The 25,215-nt window shown below is 40.5% G+C and overlaps 2 protein-coding genes and 1 non-coding gene across 3 annotated transcripts; all 3 read right to left on the bottom strand.

Moving 5' to 3' along the window:
* On the bottom strand, nucleotides 1–104 carry LOC112760185 (small nucleolar RNA R71). Its single transcript, XR_003180637.1, has one exon. It is a non-coding gene; the product is annotated as a small nucleolar RNA R71 (small nucleolar RNA).
* An 8,695-nt stretch (nucleotides 105–8,799) lies between these two features.
* LOC112758102 (protein IWS1 homolog 1) lies at nucleotides 8,800–10,705 on the bottom strand. Its single transcript, XM_025806683.3, has 5 exons — nucleotides 10,379–10,705; nucleotides 9,954–10,187; nucleotides 9,704–9,854; nucleotides 9,315–9,363; nucleotides 8,800–8,880 (listed from the first exon to the last, which is right to left on the bottom strand). Exons 2-5 carry the CDS (start codon nucleotides 10,043–10,045, stop codon nucleotides 8,867–8,869), a joined length of 306 nt encoding a protein of 101 aa, XP_025662468.1. The 5' UTR covers nucleotides 10,046–10,187; nucleotides 10,379–10,705; the 3' UTR covers nucleotides 8,800–8,866.
* A 12,254-nt stretch (nucleotides 10,706–22,959) lies between these two features.
* On the bottom strand, nucleotides 22,960–23,400 carry LOC112757119 (uncharacterized). Its single transcript, XM_025805722.1, has one exon. The coding sequence runs from the start codon at nucleotides 23,398–23,400 to the stop codon at nucleotides 22,960–22,962; it is 441 nt and encodes a 146-aa protein (XP_025661507.1).
* Between the last annotated feature and the right edge of the window lie 1,815 nt (nucleotides 23,401–25,215).

Consider the following 25,215-nt stretch of genomic DNA (forward strand, 5'->3'; position numbering starts at 1 on the left):
AGGCTGAGAGCTGAGGTTCAAACTTTCAGGCAACAAGATGGTGAGACTCTGTATGAAGCATTGGAGAGGTTCAAGGACTTGACAAGGAGGTGTCCACCTGACATGTTCAATGAATGGGTCCAGCTGCACATTTTCTATGAAGGCTCTCTTATGAGTCAAAGAAGGCCGTGGACCATTCATCTGGAGGATCCTTGAACAAGAAGAAGACCATTGAGGAAGCCATAGATGTTATTGAAACAGTAGCAGAAAACGACTACTTCTATGCTTCCAAAAGAGGGAACACAAGAGAAGTGATGGAGCTAAACAATGTAGATGCTCTGTTGGCCCAAAACAAGCTCATTACCCAGCAGCTGGCTGACCTCACCAAGAAGATGGAGAGGAACCAAGTAGCAACAATCTCATCTTCATCAACAATCCAAGAAGGGGTGAATGAAGAAGCAGAAGGGAGTCAGGAGCAAGCCAACTACATTGGGAATTCACCAAGGAAAAACTATGATCCATACTACAAAACTTACAACCCTGGATGGAGAAACCACCCAAACTTTGGGTGGGGAAGTGAGCAAGATCAAAACCAAGACCAGAGACGTTACAACTCCAACAATAATGCAGCTCACCAGCAATTCACCCAGAGGACATCTCAACACCCCCACAACAACACTTCTCTACACACTTATCAAAACCAAAACAGCACATCTGCTCCGAACCACTCATCAATTGATGACAAGCTCTCTAAGATTGAAGCCTTACTTGAAGGAATAAGCCAAGAGATTCAAGAAAATAAGGTGTTCAAAGAGGAGGTGCGAGCCAATATTAAGAACCAGGGAGAGACCATTAGGAAGCTGGAATTCCAGGTGGGATATTTAGCTGAGAAGATTCCCAAACCTACTGATAGCTTCCCAAGTGACACGAAGAAAAATCCCAAGGGAGAAGCAAAGAAAGTAAGATGGGAAGATTGCAAAATGGTCACTACAAGTGATCAAGAGATTGAAGACAAGCAAGGCAAAATGTACAAACAACCTGAAGACAACTCAACAAAGGAGGAGGATAGAGATCACAAAGAACCAGAAATCTCACAACAAGAGCTGCTGAAGCTCTATGCACCATTCCCTCAACTGCTCAATGGTGCTGTGGGAAAGAGAATATACTCAAGGTTCCTAGACTTGTTTGCATCTCTGCATGTAAACATACCATTCATTAAGTCAATTCAACAAATGCCTGCATTCATCAAGTATATGAAGGAACTTCTTCCCAGGAAAAGCTCACCCAAAGGAGGCCAGACTATAGTGATGAACAAGGAATGTAGTGCCCTTATTCAACCTGAGCTGCCTACGAAAAGAAGAGACCCAGGGAGTTTTCACATCCCTTGTGCCATAGGTGAAACTATGATCGATAGAGTACTATGTGATTTGGGGGCCAGCATCAACTTACTGCCTTTATCCCTGGTGAAGAGGCTGCAGATTAATGAGATAATGCCCACAGATGTAATCATCAGACTGGCTGACAAAACTCAAAAGCAAGCAGTAGGAGTGGTGGAAAATGTGTTGCTAAAGGTTGGGAAGTACTTTCTCCCAACAGACTTTGTCATTCTGGACATGGAAGAGAGTCACACTCACCCAATCATATTGGGAAGACCATTCCTAGCTACGGCCAGAGCACTTATCGATGTAGAGAAAGGGGAGCTAATATTGAGAATCCATGATGAACGACTCAGCTTCAATGTCTTCAAACTCTCACAAGAAACAGATCAAGAGGACAAGAAACTAAGCACAAACGATAAGGAGACATTGAAGGAGGAGACAAGCACTGAAGCACAGCCAGTTTATTCTGAAACCCCTCAATTGATAAACAAGGAAAACAGCAATTGCCACAGCTCAAAGAAAAGTTGGAGGAACCCAAACCTCTAGAGGCAGGCGAAGATAGCATCACAACTCCTTGGAGAAAAGAGGTCACCAAGGGGAAGGCAACCTCAAAAGAAACAAAGAAGAAGTTACCAAGGAGATGGAGGAACAAGAAGATTCCTACGGAAGATTTCTCTCCAGGGGATAGAGTTGTCTCAGCTTACTTCCCAGATATTCCCCCTAATCTCCCTACTGTACCATCTCAGTTACCTAAGGTCTTCACTATCAACAAAGTTCTTTCCCTAGAACATGTGGAGATCATTGATCCAACCAATGGATACAAGTCCACAGCAAGAGGGGAGGACTTTAAGCACTACCAACCACCCTGATGAAGGAAAAACGTCAAGCTAGTGACGCTAAAGAAGCGCTTCATGGGAGGCAACCCATGTTTTATATGTTTTTAAAAAAATAATGAATAAATCAATGTTTATGAATTTCAACCCAAACTTGACAAACATTTGGTGAAATCTTTATCATGCAGTATATAGTGAAGAACAAGTTTGGTGTTCAAAGCAAGCCAACATGCATGCTAGTCTTGGGAGCTTTGAACAAAAACTTTTCATCACATTGCTTCAAACTAAGTTTGGTGTCACCCCATGGTGCCACCAAAATGCATATAAGGACCCACCAATAGTTAGTTAGTTAGTTGGAATTCATAAATGAACAATCAAATCCTTTCTTTCATTTTATTTTAGCCGTAGAGTTTCAATTTTTTTTATCATATTAATTGCCTTATTTTAAATCTTTATAGGAGAGGAAAAGAAGCATGAAAAGGGATAGATTGGACAACCAAACAAAGAAGGTTCAGACACCACAAAAGGAGGGGCTTCACACTTGTTCTAAAAAGGGAATACATTGGAAAATGTTGCCATGCAACATTGAAAAAATGGGACCCTAGAAGACCGAGCAATCCCCATCATAAAGTGATGATCCTTGTCTTCTAGCCATGCATAACCCCAACCGTCCATCAAGTGACTATTGCATCAATCTACACCCTCCATTCCTTCACAACTTCTCTATATAAATGACCCTTGTCCGTACTACCTTTCATTGTCATCACACACCCTTCACCACTCTTCCTTTCTGTACAAGACACCCTCTATCGATTATAAACATTTTTTCCCCACTCTCTTCACTGCCATAAAACCCTAAACGACCAAAAGTCTCCACAACCTTACCACCTTCACATATTAACCATCATTCATGGCATCTTCAAGTTCTAAGAGAAGGGAGGGAAAGAAACCCATGGAAGAACACCCATATGATGAGAAGAGATTTAGAAGCTTGCATCATGCATTGCAATACGGGTGGATGGTTGATAAGGAAATCATCTATGAGCTGGGGTTTCAGGTTAAGAAGACTGAATGCCCCGAAATCACAGAGAAGGTAGAAAGGAGAAGATGGGAGCTCCTCACTGACCCGGTCACTAAGGTGAATGCAAATCTCATAAGAGAATTTTATGCAAATGTAGTCAGATATGATAAGAAAGATGAGTCATATACAAGCTTTGTGAGAGGAACAATGGTGGATTTTAGTCCCATGAGTGTAATGAGGGCATTGAAGCTACAGTCTATACCGTTTGAAGAAGAAAGTTACCACTCAAGATTGGACAACAACCCCAATTATGACCAGCTTTTATGAGACCTTTGTGTACCAGGAGCTGACTGGGAAAGGGGTACAGGAAATAAACCAAAGTTCATTAAGAGAACAGACCTCACTCCTGAAGCTAAGGGGTGGTTCGAGCTAGTGAGGAGGTCTATTCTCCCAGCTGCAAACAACTCGGAGGTGAATCTCGAGAGAGCAACAATGGTGCATTGTATACTCAAGGGAGGAGAAATCAAAGTTCATGAGATCATAGCTCAAGGCATTAGAAAGATGGCAGAGAAAAGTGACTCAAGAGGAACATTAGGTTATCCCAGCACTATTTACCGAATATGCAAGAAAGCTAGGGTGGTTTTTGAAGATGAGGACCCCGTTTGGATAAAAGAAGGCATTCCAATAACGGTCCGAAGGATGAACGCTGTAGCATCCCCCCTGCCTCAACGGAAGCAAAGGAAGAGGACAGCCCCTTAAGTAGTGGAAGGCCAAGTCTTAGAGGGTCAAGCACAACAGACCTTGGACATGCACCAATTGCAGGAGGCCATTGATGGCTTATCTAGACAATATTTGGAAAGCCAAGGAGCACATAAAGAGCTTCAACTACAGATGATGGGGCGGCAAGAGGAAACACTTTCAAGATGGATGACTCAGCAAGGTGAGTGGCAAAGGCAAATGATGGATCAGCAACTAAGCCAAGGACAACAATGGGGAGAAGCATTCAACAGGATGGAACAAAGGCAAAACGAGCAACAAGAATCCACCCAGAGGCTAATCAACATCCAAGCACATCAAGGGGCACACATACATGAGATGCATCGAAGACAAATAGAACAGGTAGAACTATTGGACAAGCAAAGGGCATTCGCAGAAGGAGTTTACATGAGCCAAACAGGACATCATATAAACACTCAAGCCAGGCTTGGTTACTTAGTGGGACAGCTGCCAGTATTGCATCCAGGAATAGCCAAGTATGACGAAATGAAGGATGAATTAGCACGAAAGGAAAGACAAAGGGTGGAAGAGAGTCATGAGTCAGTGAGGAAGGCACTTGAGGATTGGAAGCAAGCAAGATTGGCACGGATGCGAGGAAATGAAAGAGGAAACAAGGAGGACAAGCAAGGAAAAGAGCATGGACATCCACAATAGTAAAAGGTGGTGGAGTTCCTTCTTTGTTCCATCTTTCTCTATGTCTTAAAATAAGGAAGATCTTGTATGAAATAGAACTTGCTTCCATGTTATGTTAAACCTTTTTCAATCATGTCTTTTAAGTTTGTGGTATTGAATAGGTCTATGTGCACTAGTCTTTATGTTACTGCACCATCACTTAACTTACTTGTATGCTTGTCCCTTTAAATCAAATAAAAAGAGAATGAGTGTTTTTAAAAGACCAGAAGTAGAGTTCATATTGTGGAAGTGCATTCATGAATCTTTGGGGTAGTCATAAGTTAGCTAAGTTGGTTCAACCACAAGGCTGGGATGACAATTATATGGCCTGAATACTTTGCTTTGGATACACTCATGAGACTAAGTTAATAACAAGATCCTAAGAAGAGAAAAGGGAAAGAACAATCGAAGTGAAAAACAAAAGAAAAAGAGTAAGCAATAAGGCTAGGCATCAATGGTTTTAATCTTGAAGCAAGTGTCTGTGGTGCTCCTGTGTGAGGGATCTACTTGGATGAATAAGCTCTTAGGGGTGCCTTATCACCTGGTAACTTGGGTTAACTAACTCGGGATTATCAACTGAAAGTCCACTATCAAGAGTAATCTTCACTACAGAGCATTTAGTAACCCAAAGAGGTGCGGGACACCAAGGTCTCAAGAAAAGAAAATAAACAAACTATATTCCTGTGGTGTGTATGTATGGGGGATAGGCTTGAGGGAGTAAGTCCTTAGGGGTGTCTCAACACCTAGCACCTTGAACCAACTGGTTCGGGAGTGTTGGCTGAAAGCTTATCTTAAAGAGTTGCCCCCTTACAGAGCACTTAGCCTAAATAACACAAACAACCCTTGAAATAACAATAAAAGGATCGATGAATAAAAGTCTCATGGGATGTAAACAAAGTGGGTGTTTTAGGACATGATAAAGGTCTGAAAGCTAGTAATGGAATGAACCTAAGTTGCTATGCATGAAACCACCATAAAATTAGTAACATGACTTCCACAAGAATGACTCATTCCTCTGGACATTTCATTCATCATTCTCTTGTTCCAGTACTTGCTTAGGGACAAGCAAGCTTTAAGTTTGGTGTTGTGATGCCAGGGCATCTTGGCCAGTTTCACTGACCTTTTCTTTACTGTTTTTAGGTTAGTTTCATGCATTTCTTTAGGAAATAAGCTAGTTTTGGGTAGATATTCACCTATGCCTTGATTCAAGCATACATTGTGCATTTTACATAATTTCATGAGGATTTTGCATATGTTTAGTGACAATTATTATGTTGCATTACTCATGACTTGGACTAGAGCTTTGATGCACTTTATTGCTTGATTTCCGGACCAAAAGAAAGCAAGAAAAGGGGAGGTAACTTGCAAGGTTAATGAGAAAAGTGATTGCCAATAACACTCTCAAAAAGCCATCAATGCCCACGTTAGAGAGTCACGTTAACTAAGTTAACGTGAACTCTAACGTGGAGAAGAGAAGTTGAGCCAACGTTAGTGACACTTAACATTGTCACTAACGTTGGCAATTACTCATAAGTGGCCACGTTAGAAGCCACGTTAACCTAGTTAACGTGGCCTCTAACGTTAAGGGGGAAGAGAAGCCAACGTTAGTGACACTCAACATTGTCACTAACGTTGGCCTATGATGCAAAGTACCACGTTAACTCCCACGTTAACTTGGTTAACGTGGGAACTAACGTAAGGGATGAAGAGTTGTCGACAACGTTAGTGACACTCAACATTGTCACTAACGTTGAAACAACCACACAACCCCCAAGAGTCACGTTAACTTCCACGTTAACTTGGTTAACGTGGAAGCTAACGATGAGGAACGAAGGATGAACCAACGTTAGTGACACTCAACATTGTCACTAACGTTGGGATCACTACAAGAAAATAAGCTTTCTGCCACGCTTTAAAAGCGTGCCGAAAAGTACAAAAAAACGTGCCGATAGCTTTTCGCCACGCTTTTTGAGCTATCGGCACACTTTTAAAAGGGTCACATCCGCCAGCGTGCCGATAGCTCTATCGCCACGCTTTTGTGGATCTATTGGCACCCTTTTTCTATTGGCACGCTTTCATGTCTTGCCACGCTTAAAAAGCGTGGCCATATCTATTAACCTATAGCTACGCTTTAAAAGCGTACCAAAAAGCGTACATATCACCACGCTTTTGAAGTGTGCCGATTAGGTTGGTTTTCGGTACGCTTTGAGCTCATACAATCACACTTCAAAAGCGTGGCTTGCCAACTAAAATCTTTTGCCACGCTTTGTACATATCACCACGCTTTTGAAGTGTGCTGATTAGGTTGGTTTTCGGTACGCTTTGAGCTCATACAATCACACTTCAAAAGCGTGGCTTGCCAACTAAAATCTTTTGCCACGCTTTCAAAGCGTGGCCTATTCCTTTGTCAAATTAAAAAAAAAGGAAAAAATTAGAAGGTATAAAAAATTGATTTTTTATTGATTTACATGAATGATTTACATGCTAAAATTGTAATTAAAAAATTACAATACTTTAACAAAACTAATAATTGAATTAGGACAAAATAAGTTCATCATTAGAACTTAGGAGATCATTAGAACTATCAAAATTATCATTAGAACTTGTCACCAGTCTTGCTCTTTGATGCAGTCTCTCGTAGGTATGCTACCATTTTATTGGCACCTTCAGATTCACATTCCACTTAGGAGATCATTAGAACTATCAAAATTATCATTAGAACTTGTCACCAGTCTTGCTCTTTGATGCAGTCTCTCGTAGGTATGCTACCATTTTATTGGCACCTTCAGATTCACATTCCTACATGAAGGAGATGGATTTGTAAAATAAACCATTACACTTAACCATGCTCATTTTACTAAGAAAATCAAAAGATAAAACTGAAATGCCAAGATCATGTTACAAATGAAACTTCAATTGCAGCCATGATGAACACCTACCTCATACTCATATCTAGAAAAAAATTTCTTCCATAAGTTGCCCAGTGTTCCTTCACAACATCAGCCACAGAGATCAGTTTCTCCCCTGCCTTCATGTCTTTGTTGCGGTGCGCAATAATAGAAAGCCAAGCTAAAACAGCCCTGTAAACACAAGATACATGGCTGATGTATGTTGTTGGTTATTATGCTCACAATTTATGAAAGTCTCAGCCTTGAAATTGATTACATCTTTTTTATGTTTTGCTCCTTTATCAAAACAAGGAAGATGCAACGAACAGAGAGCGAATAGAGTCAAAATGAAAAGAACTTACCGTTGCTTTCGAATAAACGAGTTCCACATATGCATGAATTTCTTCTCAGCATTGGTCACATTATCAAAATTACCAAGCCTCTGCAAGGTATCAAAATGTTTCAATGAATCTTCAAAATGTAAAGTATGAAGAAATACTAAAAGGTGCAATAGATTTCATATTCCCATCCCAAAGCCTCAAACTAAACCTATACAATGATCAAGCAGAAATTTAATTGTCAAATTAGAATCACAAATGGTAATTAAGCTCTCCTAACAAGGTCTAAAATTCGATTAAACCATCCAATTTAAGTGTTGGTAAAGTACATTTTTTTTGTTCCTGAAGTTTTCGAAAAGTATCAAAAATATCGACGTTTAATTTGTTTCAATTGTGTCCCTATTGTTTCAAATGTGTCTCTTAACCCCGAAGGGTATAATTGAAACATATTTGAAATTAGAGGAACAAAATTGAAACGTTAAGGGTAATTTTAAAATTTCTCGAAAACTTCAGGGACAAAAGAGTATATTTTATCCTTTAAGTGCAGTTGATGTAAATCCAAACAACAATTTGTTAAGAAACGGCATATAAAGTAATTAGGAGACTCTTATGGGTTAAGTAATTAGTGACATCGCTAACATGTAAACACTATTAAGTAGGTTTTTGGGTAAACGGCAAAATATTTCCCTACAGCTTTTCTATGTTCTTTCTTTCTCCCTTTGAGACACTTGTGTTTCAAGGAGTTAATAATAAAAGTAACAAAGAACTACTGAGCCTCACAGCCACAGGGCCATCCAAGTTTTACCCAAAAGCTTTATCAGACCATTCTTGTATCACAAGAGTTACATTTAAAAAGGTAAAAGAGATTATAAATTTTGAAACAAGGATCATATATATAATCATGCATACCCTTAGCTCTTCAAAATCAGCAACTTCATCATCAACTTCATCCTCACTATGTCCTTCTGATAGAACTTCTTCAAGTTCCATTGGCTTGAAGGACAAATAAATAAATAAATGAAAACGGAAATGAGGAAAATATTTGTCCGATATAAAAAACCATTAAAGAGCATGTAATTACATATTTTGATTTCTTTTGAGAGAGAGAGAGAGAGAGGAGATATTTTTCTAAAATATAGAATTGCTAGCATACTCTATTAAGAACTTTCCATTTGATGGACAAAAACATATTTTTGGTAAAAAATTTCTATTCGCATCCCCAACATTATCGAACCGATGATCTAAAATCACATTTATTATCCAAACAATTGCAACAAATAGAAAATTTCCACAGGAAGATACAGGGAGCACTCTGTATAGGCCTCTCATTGTACTCGGCTCTTGTGTTTTCAGGACGATTTATATGTGGTATGTCAAGGAAACTGAAGTGCAGAACAGTAAACAAATAAATGGCAATCACTTATTACCTGGTATATGCGAGAGTGATAGAATTTTCGCTTGCTCAACTGGGAAAGGCTGAAATGTTTTCGAAGAGCTATGTCAGAGCTGTGTACATCAAGTAATTTATAGGAAAAAAGATTTATGATCACATGTAGACAATGACATGACAACTTATTTCAACCCTTCCTATATACCAGTCCAAATATCATTTAGGCAGATCAGTTTTATTCCCTCTTAGTAAATATTGAGAAAAACTACATCTCTCTACTTCCAATTTTTATTTTTACATATTCACTTCCTCAGTATTCTACATTTGTAAGATACTCTCAAAACACTTGAAAACTTAAAAGAATTTCAGGGAATCATAAAAAGCTTCAAAAAAAACAATACTCCCACCCCGAGGTAAAGCACAAACCTTCATTCTCTGCTGATCTTGTGCAGCAGCTTTTGCTCGCGCTCTAACTTCTTCTGGATCAATTTTAGATTGGGGATGGATCACAAAATCCAAAGGTGTTGCTTCTGGCCTTGATGCATGTTGCCTTGAAGAAGACTGTCCAGACCTAGGCCTGCATTATACATTCAGAACAATTAGCATCTATAACACAAATCAGTGACAACTTAGTTCACACTGCTCCACCAGTAATATCTTAATGCCCAAGACTTACTGTGAAAATTCCAAATCAAGATCACCATCTCTAGATTCTATCCCTGCTGCTTTATTTGTCGGCCTGTAGAAATTCAGCATATTGCAATACATAAGACAAATATTGCTTAAGACAAGCAATTTAAATCAGAATGGTTGAGCACTTTTTAACAGTTGGCCTCCTGAAAGGAATCCTGTCGTCCTCAGCATTTCTCATGTCCTCAAACCGTGTACTCTTATTAAATATGGGTCGGCTCTGCAATTACAAAGCAAAAATGATGTGCTTTTTAAGTATCTGTCCCCAAAAAAGAAAACTACTCCTGGATGAAAATGGATAGCTTGTAAAAAAAGAAAATGCATACCATTATAATGTCTTCAAGAATCAGTATAATTTTTAAGGAAAGATAAATGATACATGCTGAAGCAAGAGTTTCACAGATTACTTACCCATTTGTCAACCAGTTCCTTAGCTAGTTTTCTATTTACATTGATTTCTTCGTCGGACTTCGATAAGAGAAGAGGAAAAAATGTGGAGAGGTAACTAATAACAGATGACAAACATAGATATAGAAGCTAAACTTCAAATTTATACCAGCTTTTTCATGATCCCCCAAATCTGAAAAACATTGAGCTGCAATATTAATTATTCCTATTCCTTCAAAAATTTCAGCAGCTTGCCTAAGAATTTCATGCGCATCCTCAGGATTCAAATCGCGCAAATGGTTTGCAGTTGCCCTAAGACCAGAAGCCTTAGACTTTTTCTCCCAGTAGGAGTCCCCTGCTCTTTCAAAACACATTGTTGCCAAGCAGAGTTATTAATTAAAACGACTTATCACAAGCAGAGTTTCTTGGGACAAGAACAAATCTAAACACAAAGTTTAATTCATTTAACAAGTTTCAATCCTCTTTCATAAAAACATACAACAACTCAGATCTTAAACCACACACATAGCAAAGGAACAATTAACTCAAACCATCAATATCAATCAACAAAAATTAAACAAATCAAAATCCTAACCGTGAATGCTTAAAGTATGAAAAGATTAACCTACTGCTAGTTGATGTAGAAAAACTAGAATAACAGAACAGGCAAAGCAGTAGCAGTTCAGCATCACATAGCAGCAGCTGAGCACTACCACAGCTGTAGCAGAACAGAACCAAATGTCAAAAAGTTTAGAGAAAAAAAAACCCTGAACCAAATATCAGATTAGAACAAAAAATATAAATTTAGAAAAATCAGAAAAAAATGAAGAACCAAGAAAATCAAAACAAAAAAATCAAATTCAAACACAAATAATCAGATCAAGAAAAATTTTGAACAGATAATTTACCACGGTGCTGCGAACGCTGAACGTGGCTGACAGAGGTGCGACGAGTGAAGGAGATGGAGACGGCGGCGCGACGACTTCAGAGAGGGAGACGGCAACGCGGCGGGTGCTGAACCATGGAGGGAGGAGTGACGATTGAGGCTTTGCGAGAGAGAGTGAGCGTCGACGGAGGGTTTGCGATAGAGTAAGCGCCGAGGGAGGCCTTACCAGAGTGAGTCACCGCCGAAGGAGGGATAGGTGTTTACAGGAGAGACGGAAGGAGCGCCGACGCAGGGAACACCGGCAGAGGTGGCACCTACGAAGGGGTTGCTAGAGAGGGTTGGAACGAGGTTGACCAACGAATGTTATTGGGGGAGAGAGTGAGAGCACCGGCGATGAGCTCTATGTTAGGTGAAGAGCGCCGCCGCCGTTAGGGTGATGAGCTCTGTGTTAGGGTTTTGGCTTTTAAGGCATTGTTTTAAAGAAGAGGAGGGTGTGTTTCGAAGAAAGGAAGAAGTGTTGTTAGGGGGTTGGTGTGTAAACTGTTTGTTTCGAATTAAGAGGGGTGGAGTTCTTTTTTTTTTTTTGGAACTTTGTGGCCACGCTTATAAAGCGTGCCGAAAGATTTAGAGGAAACGGCCACGCTTTAAAAATGTAACGTTAATGAAACTATTTTGCCACGCTTCAAAAGCGTGCCAATTTCCTTCTACGGCCACGCTTTTTAAGCGTGGCGATAAAAAAGCGTGGCCAGATTTCAAATAAGTGGCCACCCTCATAAAAGCGTGCCGATTTCTCTCTATGGCCACGCTTTTCAAGCGTGACAAAAAAAGCGTGGCCAAATCACAAATTAGTGGCCACCCTCGCAAAAGCGTGTCCATAGACCACTTTTGGGTACGCTTTAAAAGCGTGGCAAGAAAAAAGGGTGCCGACAGGCCTTTTTTGTTGTAGTGGATGGCTAAAGATGGCCACGTTAGAAGCCACGTTAACCTAGTTAACGTGGACTCTAACGTGAGACCTAGGGGCACATTGGAACGTTAGTGACAATGTTGAATGTCACTAACGTTCTCGAAGGATGGCAGGGGCCACGTTAGAAACCACGTTAACCTAGTTAACGTGGGCTTTAACGTGAAGCAAGAAGGGGCACACTGGAACGTTAGTGATAATGTCGAGTGTCACTAACGTTCTCGAAGGTTCACAAGGCAACATTAAAAGCCACGTTAACCTAGTTAACGTGGGTTTTAACGTGAGGCAAAGGGGTGCATTGGAATGTTAGTGACAATGTTAAGTGTCACTAACGTTCTCGAACTATTATTCTCACTAAATTTTAACACCCCTAACGTCCTGAACTAAAGTCTCCGCCCACTTCGCACTTTCTCTCTGCAAGTAAAGCCAAGCCCAAATAAAGAAAGGAACTGCTTCAAACTCAAGATCCAAAGGCCCAAGACTTAAAGAATCACACTAAAAGCTGAGAAGAGTAGTATATATAGGAGTAGCTTTGAATTGAGAAGGAGTTCTGGAAGGCTGGGAAAAGAGAACTACTCTCTGTATTTACTTCCTTTGCAATTTCTAGTTTTATGATGTATTCTCCATCTTTTTTTTCATTTTCAAGAGCTATGAACAACTAAACCCCTTTCATTGGGTTAGGGAGCTCTGTTGTAATTTGATGGATCAATACTAATTTTCATTATTCTTTTTCTATCTTTCCTCTTGAATTTACTTGAAAGCTTTCGATCTTCATCCAATTGAGTAGTTATCTTGGAAGAGAAGCTATTCAAACTTGGATCTATTTTGAACCTTGAAAGAGGAATGAAGAGATCAAGCTAGAAATGCTTTCTCATGCTGGACCAAATTGGGTTTGAATGGGTATGTGACTATAACCCTCTCAACACTTGATTTGGGAAATGCATGTGGTATAATCAGTGATCATACTTCATCTCTTCTCATGAGAAATTGACCAAGGAATTGGCTATTGATCAAGATTTGAGAGATTGAATTGCAAGAAATTGTAATTCAATCACTTAAGAATGCCAAGGAGATCAATGAGTGCATTGATTGAGGAAGAGATGAAAATGAACTTGATCCGGAGAATTGCAACATCTCCTAAGCCCAATGAACTCCCCATCTCTGATCTTACCCATTCTCTTTAATTTCTGCTATTTACTTTTATGAGCAAATCCCCCATTCCCATTTACAATTCTGCATTTTATTTTCAGTCATTTACTTTCAGTTCTTTAATTCTAGCATTTACTTTTCTGTTATTTACATTCCCGCCATTTTATTTTCTGCAACTCTCAACCCAAATTCTGGATTCGCTCAACTAGAACATTCTTCTAATTAAAGTTGCTTGATCAATCAATCCCTGTGGGATTCGACCTCACTCTATTGTGAGTTTTTACTTGACGACAACTTCGGTACACTTGCCGAAGGGAGATTTGTTGAGAGACAAGTTTTCCATGCATCAGAATTGCCTTAGAATGCGCATCATTGATTAGGAAAGCTTTTATGGTTTTGAGAGTTGGTGCAAGAATTCAAGCTAACAAAAGCAAACAACAATTACTTGAGATAAAAGCCTTGGCTAAGGGTAAGCATTGGAAGTTCCATCATTATAGTTTCCTTCAATTATGATAAGAATTGATTATTGCTTTACTTAGTTAACCCCCTAACAATGGAGAAAAGTCAAGTGAGAGTAACTAACTTGAGTCACAAGTCCTAGTCTCACCCTAAGGAAGTCTGGCTTTAGTGCACTCCATGTCAATTAGCAATTCTCAATTCATAATCTACAATTGATATCCACTATTCAAGTGTCTCCAATAACTCAACCCCTAAGCCAAGTAAGAGAAATCTACTCCATAGCTAGGGTTGTCATTATCACAAATAATTGGGAGGCAATCATAGAAGACATGATGTAATTAAGAGAAGAGAATTGAATTAAAGCTATCTAATCCAAACAATCATCAACAATCAAGCAATTGAATGAAATTACACAACTCATTAATCCAAAATCAAGGTAACAAAGTCAAACAAGTCTAGATCTAAGAGGTTGAATCAAAAGAACATCAATTAAGAGTAGAGGAAGAGTAGATCTATGAATTAGCAATGGATCTCACCAAGAAATCCAAGGAGAATTGCAATGGAAGAATTGAAATTCTAGAGAGAAGTTGGAATTTCTCTCTCTAGAAACAAAATGTAACTAACTCTCTAAAATATCTAGAATTATGACTAATTATCCTAACACTCCTAATCCTTGGTCTTCTTAAGTTTTTCCATCCAAAATCTGCTCCAAAACAGGGCCTGGGGACTCCTTGAAATCGCTGGGCACGTGTTCCTTTTAAAAAATCATGTGCGCACATCGACGCGTACGCGCACTGTACGCGTACGCATCCGAAAGGTGCGCGTAAGCATCATAGGGAATATGGCCCAGCCGTATAAGCGCGCCGGGTCCTCGTTCGGCTCCACTACACTGGCTCTGGATGCACGCATTCACGCGTACGCGCAAGGTGCGCGTGCGCGTTCGCGTGCATGTCCAAACTTCAAATCTTCAATTTATTCCATGCTCCCTCCATTCATGCATGCTTCCTTCACTCCTCTTAGCCATTTTTTCCCTATAACTTCTGAAATTACTTAACAAATGGATCAAGGCATCGAATGGTAATAGAGGGGGATTACAATATATCAATTTTGATGCAAAAGAAGCATATTTTCATCTATGAGGTAAAATGGGAAAGGAACACAAAATCATGCAGTTTTATATGAATAAGTGTGGAAGATCATGGATAAAACCCTTAGATTCCATAGATGATAAACCCTAAAAATGGGGTTTATCAGTAAGTAGTGGAGGTTCTTCCTCCAAAGGCCTTGTACCAAATAGTTTGGTATTCAGCTTCATAAGAGCTCCTAGGTATCGCTCAACTTGCTCTTCCATAGTGTTTTCATCCTCACTTGAGGATGAGTAGTCACCAGAACTTATGCACTGCAGAAGTGCATTCAAAGGAACCTCAATTGTCTTTATGGTTTCCTTTGGTTCTGGGCTGGTGGGCATTGAATGACCAGTGAAAGCTTCTTCACTAGCGTTCAATGCCTTCCCATTCTCTTCCTATTCGGCCTCAACCTCCATGGTTATGGCCTTGTACTCTTCTCTAGAATTAACCTCAGTATTATTGGGGAGAGTGTCAGGAGGGATCTCAGAGATCCTCTTGCTCAGTTGATCAATCTGTACCTCTAACTTTCTAATAGAGGACCTTGTTCTATTAATGAAACTATGGGTGGTCTTAGTGAGCCTGGAAACTAGAATGGCTAAGTCAGTGAGACTCTGCTTAGAGGTCTCCATATTCCCTTTAGAAGATGGAAATGGTGGTCTGTTATTGAACCTATTCTGGTTCCTACCACCTTGGTTGAAACCTTGCTAAAGTTTCTGTTGGTCCTTCCATGAGAGGTTAGGATGAATCCTATATAAAGGGTTGTAGGGGTTTCCATAGGCTTCTCCCATGTAATTCACCTCCCCTATGGTGGCTTGATCAGGATCATAAGCTTCTTCTTCAAGAGAAGCTTCTTGATTACTGCCAGCTGCAGTTTGCATCCCAGTGAGATGTTGAGAGATCATGTTGACCTGTTGGGTCAAGATCTTATTCTGAGCCAAGATGGCATTCAGGGTCTCAACTTCCTGAACTTCTTTCTTTTGAGAGGCTCCATGATTTACAGGATTCCTCTCAGAGGTGTACATAAACTGGTTGTTAGCAACCATCTCAATAAGCTCTCTAGCTTCTATAGGCATTTTCTTCAAGTGGAGAGATCCACCTGAAGAGCTATCCAAGAAGATCTTGGATATCTCAAACAACCCATCATAGAACACTCCTATGAGGGACCACTCTGAGAGCATATCAGGAGGACATCTCCTGATCAGTTGCTTGTATCTTTTCCAGGCTTCATAGAGGGATTCACCTTCTCTTTGGCTGAAGGTTTGAACTCCCACTCTAATCTTGCTCATCCTTTAAGGAGGAAAGAACTTAGCAAGAAAAGCATTTACAAGCTTTTTCCAAGAGTCAATACTCTCTCTTGGTTGGGCATCCAACCAAAACTTAGCTCTGTCATCTAAAGCAAAGGGGAAAAGCATCAGCTTGTATACTTTTGGATTAACTCCATTAGTCTTTACAGTATCATGAGGTCTTTCTTTAGGTTGTAATGGGGTTAGGGTTAAGGTAGGGTTATATATTTGGCTAAGTCGGCTAAAATTTGAATCCCTTGATTAACTTGAGCTTCCCACCTAACCTATATAATATCCTATACAATTATGTACTAACCTAACTACCCGTTCCTCACTTTTTCACATACCCATGCATTTACTTTTGATCATTACACATATGCATTGATTTGTCTCTAAGTCTTGCGTTGGGACATTTTGTCCCCTTTTATTGCTTCTCTTTTATTATTTTTTTTTTCTTTTTTTCTTTTCATTTTTTCTATATATATATATATATATATATATATATATATTTCTCTTTTCTTTTATGTATATTTTTTTCTTCTTCTTCTTCTGTTTTTCTCATATATTTTTTTTCAACTTTGCACAGGAACATCAATACATATGGTCTATACATTTAATCAACACATGAGTATGTATCCACTTCCCAATATTTTCAACAAAAACAACATGCTCTTATCTAAACCAATGCTTCCCCCTGTTTTCCCACACTTGAGTGGCACACACGTACTAGCCTAAGCTAATCAAGGATTCAAATAGGGACATTCATGGTTTTTCGCCTTTGGCTTGTGATGTGCTAAAATTAAGAATAAGCGGGTTAAGTGTAGGCTCAAAATTGGTTGCAAAGGTTGTTATAAGGTAAGGTCATTTGGGTAAGTAGCTAAGTGAATTAATGGCCTCAATCATGCACATGCATTCATACATATAACAATGGACATATAGAGTCAAACAAATTAAGGATCACAATCATAGAGAGAGAACAATGCACACAAGAAGGAAAGTAAGTGGTTATAAGATGTAACCACGCAATGAGGCTCAAAACTCACTTGCTTGTGTTCTTGGCTCAAAATCCATGTTCCAAATTACATTCTTCAAACAAGCTAAGCATCAAAAGATTTTCAAAATTGGTAGGGTTGCCCTAAAATTCTAGTTTTCTAGGAGAGATGTCATTACTCTAGCCAAGTGGATTTATTAAGAGATACTAATATGCAAAGGATGTCGAAAATGAAAAACCTAATATGTGATCTATTTTAGTTAACAAAAGAGATTCAAGAAATTTATTCGGGTGTTACCTATGAAGACCGGTCGGCCGACCGACCTCCCCACACTTAGAAGTTAGCACGATCCTCCGTGCCTTGAGTGAGACGCAGTGGTTGATCGGCTTTCGAGTGTCCATCCTCTTTGTCATGGTCACTCTCTTCATTATCGGTGCCGGTGGACGTGGAAATTTTCGGTTCTTCCATAGGTGGTACTAGGCAACTTAGAAGCTTCTTGATAAAGGTGTATCGGCGTTGTTTACGCCGCTCATAACGGTCAAGCATCTTGTGGAGGTCCTCTATGCGTTGCATGGATGACTTTGGTGGTGCGGATAAGGTGGAGGGGATGCTCATGGGGACGGCTAAGTTCGGCTCTTCGGTGTTGTTGCGGGAAAAACTTGTCTCTCAATAAATCTTCCTTCGGAAAGTGTACCGAAGTTGTCGTCAAGTAAAAACTCACAATAGAGTGAGGTCGAATCCCACATGGATTGATTGATCAAGCAACTTTAATTAGAAGAATGTTCTAGTTGAGCGAATCCAGAAATTGGGTTGAGAGTTGCAGAAAATAAAATGGCAGGAACGTAAATAACAGAAAAGTAAATGCTAGAATTAAAGGACTGGAAGTAAATGACTGAAAATAAATTGCAGAATTATAAATGGGAATGGGGGATTTGCTCATAAAAGTAAATCGCAGAAATTAAAGAGAATGGGTGAGATTAGAGACGGGGAGTTCATTGGGCTTAGGAGATGTTGCAATTCTCCAGATCAAGTTCATTTTCATCTCTTCCTCAATCAATGCACTCATTGATCTCCTTGGCAATCTTAAGTGATTGAATTGCAATTTCTTGCAATTCAATCTCTCAAATCTTGATCAATAGCCAATTCCTTGGTCAATTGCTCATGAGAAGAGATGAAGTATGGTCACTGATTATACCACATGCATTTCCCAAACCAAGTATTGAGAGGGTTACAGTCACATACCCATCCAAACCCAATTTGGTCCAGCATCAGAAAGCATTTCTAGCTTGATCTCTTCATTCCTCTTCCAAGGTTCAAAAGAGATCCAAGTTTGAATAGCTTCTCTTCCAATATAACTACTCAATTGGATGAAGATCGAAAGCTTTCAAGTAAAATCAAGAGGAAAGATAGAAGAAGGACAATGAAAATTAGTATTGATCCATCAAATTACAACATAGCTCCCTAACCCAATGAAAGGGGTTTAGTTGTTCATAGCTCTTGAAGATGAAAACAAAGATGGAGAATACATCATAAAACTAGAAATTGCAAAGAAAGTAAAATACAGAGAGTGGTTCTTCAGCCTCCAGAACTCCTTTACAATTCAAAGCTACTCCTATATATACTACTCTTCTCAGCTTCTAGTTCACTCTTCAAGTCTTGGGCCTTTGGATCTTGAGTTTGAAGCAGTTTCTTTCTTTATTTGGGCTTGGCTTTACTTGCAGAGAGAAAGTGCGGAGTGGGCAGAGACTTAAGCTCAGGGCATAAGGAGTGTTAATCATTTAGTGAAAGTCCAAGTTCGGGAACATTAGTGACACTTAGCATTGTCACTAACGTTCCAATGCACCCCTTTTGCCTCACGTTAAAACCCACGTTAACTAAGTTAACGTGGCTTTTAACGTTGCCTTGTCAACCTTCGAGAACGTTAGTGACACTCAACATTGTCACTAACGTTCCAGTGTGCCCCTTCTTGCTTCACGTTAAAGCTCACGTTAACTAGGTTAACGTGGCTTCTAACGTGGCCTTTGCCATCCTTCGAGAACGTTAGTGACATTCAACATTGTCACTAACATTCCAATGTGCCCCTAGGTCTCACGTTGGAGTCCACGTTAACTAGGTTAATGTGGCTTCTAACGTGGCCATCTTTTAGCCATCCCAACGTTAGTGACAATGTTGAGTGTCACTAACGTTGGCTCATCCTTCATTTCTCATCGTTAGCTTCCGCGTTAACCAAGTTAACGTGACTCTTGGGGGTTGTGTGGTTGCTTCAACGTTAGTGACAATGTTGAGTGTCACTAACGTTGTCGACAACTCTTCATCCTCCACGTTAGTTCCCACGTTAACCAAGTTAACGTGGGAGTTAACGTGGTACTTTGCACCATAGGCCAACGTTAGTGACAATGTTGAGTGTCACTAACGTTGGCTTCTCTTCCCCCCTTTAACGTTAGAGGTCACGTTAACTAGGTTAACGTGGCTTCTAACGTGGCCACTTATGGGTGATTGCCAACGTTAGTGACAATGTTGAGTGTCACTAACGTTGGCTTAACTTCTCTTCTCCACGTTAGAGTTTACGTTAACTTGGTTAACGTGACTCTCTAACATGGGCATTGATGGCTTTTTTGAGAGTGTTATTGGCAATCACTTTTCTCATTAATCTTGCAAGTTACCTCCCCTTTTCTTGCTTCTTTTTGGTCCTGAAATCAAGCAACAAAGTGCATCAAAGCTCTAGTCCAAGTCATGAGTAATGCAACATAATATTTGTCACTAAACTTATGCAAAATCCTCATGAAATCATGTAAAATGCACAATGTATGCTTGAGTCAAGGCATAAGTGAATATTTACCCAAAACTAGCTTATTTCCTAAAGAAATGCATGAAACTAACCTAAAAACAGTAAAGAAAAGGTCAGTGAAACTGGCCAAGATGCCCTGGCATCAGGTGTCCGTCGGAGGGTAAAAATATCTCCCGTTCGGAACAACATCACCATCCATCGGGATCATGGCCCTCCGATCCCTAGTCTCTCGGGGAACACCGGCTACGGCAACTAGATCGATCACTAGAGCGGGAAAAGGTAGATTCCCCTTAGCGTGGATGCGGCCCATAGCTTGGTGAATGAGACGGGGAATATGCACCGGTCTCTCTGTGAGGACACACCAAACCAACAAGGCTAACTCGGCAGTGATAGATGAGCCATGGGTGCTTGGGAGCACATAGTGGGCTAGAATTTGGGCCTAAGCCTGAGCCTCTCTAGTGAAAAAACGTGCGGTGATGCCCTTGGGTCGGGGTCTCATCCTTCCTCGAATCCAGAATGATTCGGGTATAGCAATGACCTTGAGGATGGCATCCCAATCAAACTCATATTCGCACCGTGCTGACAAAATCTCTTGATATGCATCAATCCCTTCCGCTAATGGTCCGGTCTTAAGCACACATTGGATGGCCTCCTTTGTGACGGGAACTTGTCTTCGGTGCACAAATACCGATGCAAGAGAGGGGAAGTGGTAATTGGTGTAAAATTCTACCACCCAGGACAAGTTTGCTTCCCGTGGCTTTCTCAATAGGAACTCCCATTGCCGCCGTTCGATGCGGGGCATGATGAGTGGAATGACATGAGCCAGAGAGGCTAGTAGAGGCTCCGCATGATAGTTCCTTGGTTTGATCAAGGGGAAGACAAGTTCACAATAGCGGTTGGGGAACTTGTTCGGAGCCCTTGCCGGATTGTCCTTTTCCAAAACATCAATGTTAGCAACACTCCTTGTCTTATTGGGGAGGAGCTTGACTCTAGATCCTTGTTGTGCTTTGCTAGTGGACCATGAGGGTGCCTTTTTGGGCGCCTTTCCATTATCTCTTTTGAGTACCATGCTAGAAAAGAGGGAAAGATGGTGAAATTAAGTCCAAAGAAGCACGAAGAAATGATAAGCATGCTAGTGACAAGGTATAAGAGAATAAGTGACTTAGATACATGACAGCTACAACATGTAACTAAGGCAATAACGAAGATCATGGTTAATCACTAGCATGTGATGTATGAGTGGTATATGCATGCAAACAAGAAGCATGAGAAGCACACACTCTTAACATCAATAACAAGAAGTGAGAATTAGGGGATGAGCATGTAGAAATGAAACAAGAAATGTAGTAAGCTCAATGCACATATGAACAAACAAGTGAATGAGAAAGAACATTAAGATAGAAAACACTAAGTCAAAGTGACTCCAAAAAGTCATGTGGGTCTTCCATCTAACACTTGGTGTGCATCCCTTTTTGTGACAAAATTGAGAGAAGGGTGACAATGTAACATCCCATAAAGCATCATCACTCATCGTAACATCCCACATATTGCAAAAAAAAAAAGAGCAAGTAAATCAAATGAACTCATCAATCCAAGAGGAATCTCTACTTGTAACACCCATAAGAAAATGAAAAGAAAGAGAGAAAGAAAATTCAATCAAACAACGAAAACATGAATGGAACTAGCTAAGAGGAAGAGTAAGGGAATGTAACTAAGGAAAGGAAGAAGGAATAAGAAAACCAAACAAAAATAGAAATGAGAAGTACCTTGAGAGGAAGAAGAGAGATGGGGTATGGAGGTGAGAGAAAAGGTAGTGAAGAGTAAGAGAAAGAAGGAGAGAAAGAGAGGTGTGGGAATGCCGAAGGTGGTGGTTGCCGCCGGTGGTGGCAGAGAATAGGTGGTAAATATGGTGGAAGAGGGTAGAAGTGAAGAAGAAGAATGGTGGGAAGAAGAAAGAAAGGAAATTGAAGGAGAAAGGCGCGCTCTAATGCAATTGGTTCGCGGAACTGACGCGCGCGCGCACGGTGCACGGATGCGCGAAGTGGCGAAATGTAGGTGCACGCGCGAGCAACAGGTGTGCATGCGCGTGCACATGAGTTGTGCCCTCAGCATAAGTTGGGCACAACTTTGGCTCAACTCTCCGGAAAAAGTGCCAGAAGATGAAATTTGATAATCGACGCGGACGCGCACAGTACGCTGGCGCGTCGATTTGCATTATGATTGAAGTGCGCGTGCGCGCCTGGTGCGCATACGTGTGAGTTGAGTTAGGCCAATAACATGAGATTGGCCCAACCTGGGCACAACTCTTGGGAAAAATAGCCCAAGATCGCAAATCGCGGTAATGGCGCGAACGCGGCTAGTACGCGTACACGTGCTTTTGCTCAAATGGCCATGGACGCGTACGCGCATAGTGCGCGCACGCGTGATGCTGGTTATGCCCAGAGCATAGAACTCGCCCAGATTTTGCACAACTCTCTGGAAAATTGCCCAGGAGCTGCAAAGACCTATGGACGCGTACGCGCATAGTGCGCGCGCGCGTCCCCCTCCCCCCCCCCCTTTTTGTTGAAAACATGAAGAATGCCTAATTAACATGAATTTAATAGCCAAATAAGCCAAAGAGGCCAAGAACACCCAAAATCAATGCAAAACCTAAAGAGGGGTGTTCTTCTACCACACAATCAATCCATTTGTTGAAAAATCAATGCAATTCTTCATGAACAAAATATCCAAGCTATTTACAATTAACTCTAATCAAATAAGAATATAGCTAAGCAATCGCAAAACAATAAAGAGTTTACGAACTATATACAAAAGGGTAAAAAGGATAGATCTCACCATGGTGGGGTGTCTCCCACCTAACACTTTTGTTTAATGTCTTTAAGTTGGACTTCCACTAGCTCATTGCTCTTTGCCAAGAGGTGCATCTTCCAAAAGGAATACCTCAATCTCTTTGTTGCTCTTCATTTGCACACCATGATATAACTTGAGACGGTGCCCATTGACCTTGAAGATATCCAAACTTGAGGGATGGCGTAAATGGTAAACCCATAGGGTTCCGCTTTCACTACTTGATACGGGCCTTCCCATTTCGACCTTAGTTTGCTGGGCAACAATCTCAATCTAGAGTTGTAAAGAAGGACTAGATCACCGGCTTTAAATTCCTTACTTCTTATGTTCCTATCATGAACGGCTTTCATTTTCTCCTTGTAAAGCCTAAAGTTTTCATAAGCTTCAAGCCTCAAACATTCCAACTCCACTAGTTGTAGCTTCCTCTCAACTCCGGCTCTACCCAAACTTGGATTGCATTCCTTGATGGCCCAATATGCTTTGTACTCTATCTTCACCGGTAAGTGGCAAGCTTTGCCATATACCAACCGAAAGGGACTCATGCCAATTGGCATTTTGTATGCCGTTCGGTAGGCCCATAATGTATCGGTGAGCTTAGCACTCCAATATTTCCTATTGTGTTTCACAATCCTTTCCAAGATGCGTTTAATTTTCTGATTGGAAACCTCGGCTTGGCCGTTTGTTTATGGGTGGTAGGCCGTGGCTACTTTATGCATGATGCTATATTTCTTCATGAGCCCTTCCATTCTTTTATTGCAAAAATGTGAACCTTGGTCGCTCATGATTGCCCGTGGCGACCCAAATCTACAAATGATATTGTTTCTTACAAAAGAAAGGACCACATTAGCATCATCCGTCTTGGTGGGTATCGCTTCCACCCATTTGGACACATAATCAACGGCAAGTAGAATGTAGAGAAAACCATTAGAATTTGGGAATGGCCCCATGAAGTTGATTCCCCACAAATCAAAAATCTCACAAAATAGCATGGTTTGTTGGGGGATTTCATCCTTCTTGGAGATATTACCAAATCTAATGCATTGAGAACAAGATTTACAAAAATGAGAAGAATTCGTGAAAAGAGTTAGCCACCAAAAGCCACAATCTAGGATTTTCCTTACCGTTCTTTGAGGTCGAAAATAGCCTCCTCCTTCGGAAGAGTGGCAAGCTTCCAAGATTGAGTGGAATTCGGTTTGTGGAATGCACCTCCGAATTACTTGATCCGCCCTACATCTTTAAAGGTATGGGTCATCCCACACATAGTATTTAGATTCACTTTTTAGCTTATCCCTTTGATGTTTGGAGAGATTAGGAGGGAAGGAGCGAGATACTAAGTAATTGGCGATTGGTGCATACCAAGGAATGGTTTCTGAGATTGCATGCAAGCCCTCAAAGGGAAAAGAATCATTAATAGGAGTGTTATCGCCTTTTGTGTGTTCAAGGCGACTTAAGTGGTCTGCCACTAGCTTTTGCGTACTACTCCTATCCTTGATTTCCAAGTCAAATTCTTGCAACAATAAAACCCATCTAATCAATCTCGGTTTAGATTCCTTCTTAGCCAATAAATACTTTAATGCCGCATGATCCAAGTACACTACCATCTTTGAACCAAGTAGATATGCTCGAAACTTATCCAAGGCAAAGACAATGGTCAAAAGTTCTTTTTCGGTGGTAGTGTAGTTAGATTGGGCTCCATCTAGTGTTTTTGATGCATAGGCTATGACATATGGGTTCTTACCCTCGCGTTGTGCTAACGCGGCTCCCATGGAAAAATTTGAGGCGTCACACATTATTTCGAATGGCCGACTCCAATTCGGCCCTCGCATAATGGGAGCCTGGGTCAATGCTACCTTGAGCTTGTCAAAAGCCTCCATGCATTCCTTACTTAAATCGAACTCAATGTCCTTTTGCAATAACCTTGATAGAGGCAATGCTACCTTACTAAAGTCCTTTATGAATCTTCGATAAAATCCTGCATGTCCAAGGAAAGAGCGGACTTTCCTCTCGGAAGAGGGGTAAGACAAGCTAGATATAACATTAATCTTTGCCGGATCTACGGAAATACCGTCTTTGGAAACAATGTGTCCTAAAACAATCCCTTGCTTGACTATGAAATGACACTTCTCAAAATTCAAGACAAGGTTGGTTTTAGTACATCTTTCCAAAACTTTTTCAAGGCTATCCAAGCAATGATCAAAAGAATCACCATATACCGTGAAGTCATCCATGAATACCACCATGCATTGCTTTAGAAGATCCGCAAATATGCTCATCATGCACCTTTGGAAAGTTGCTGGTGCATTGCATAAGCCGAATGGCATACGCTTGTAGGCATAAGTTCCAAAAGGGCAAGTAAATGTTGTTTTCTC

The sequence above is a fragment of the Arachis hypogaea genome, chromosome 16 (genome assembly GCF_003086295.3).
Source record: "Arachis hypogaea cultivar Tifrunner chromosome 16, arahy.Tifrunner.gnm2.J5K5, whole genome shotgun sequence".
Classification (NCBI taxonomy): domain Eukaryota; kingdom Viridiplantae; phylum Streptophyta; class Magnoliopsida; order Fabales; family Fabaceae; genus Arachis; species Arachis hypogaea.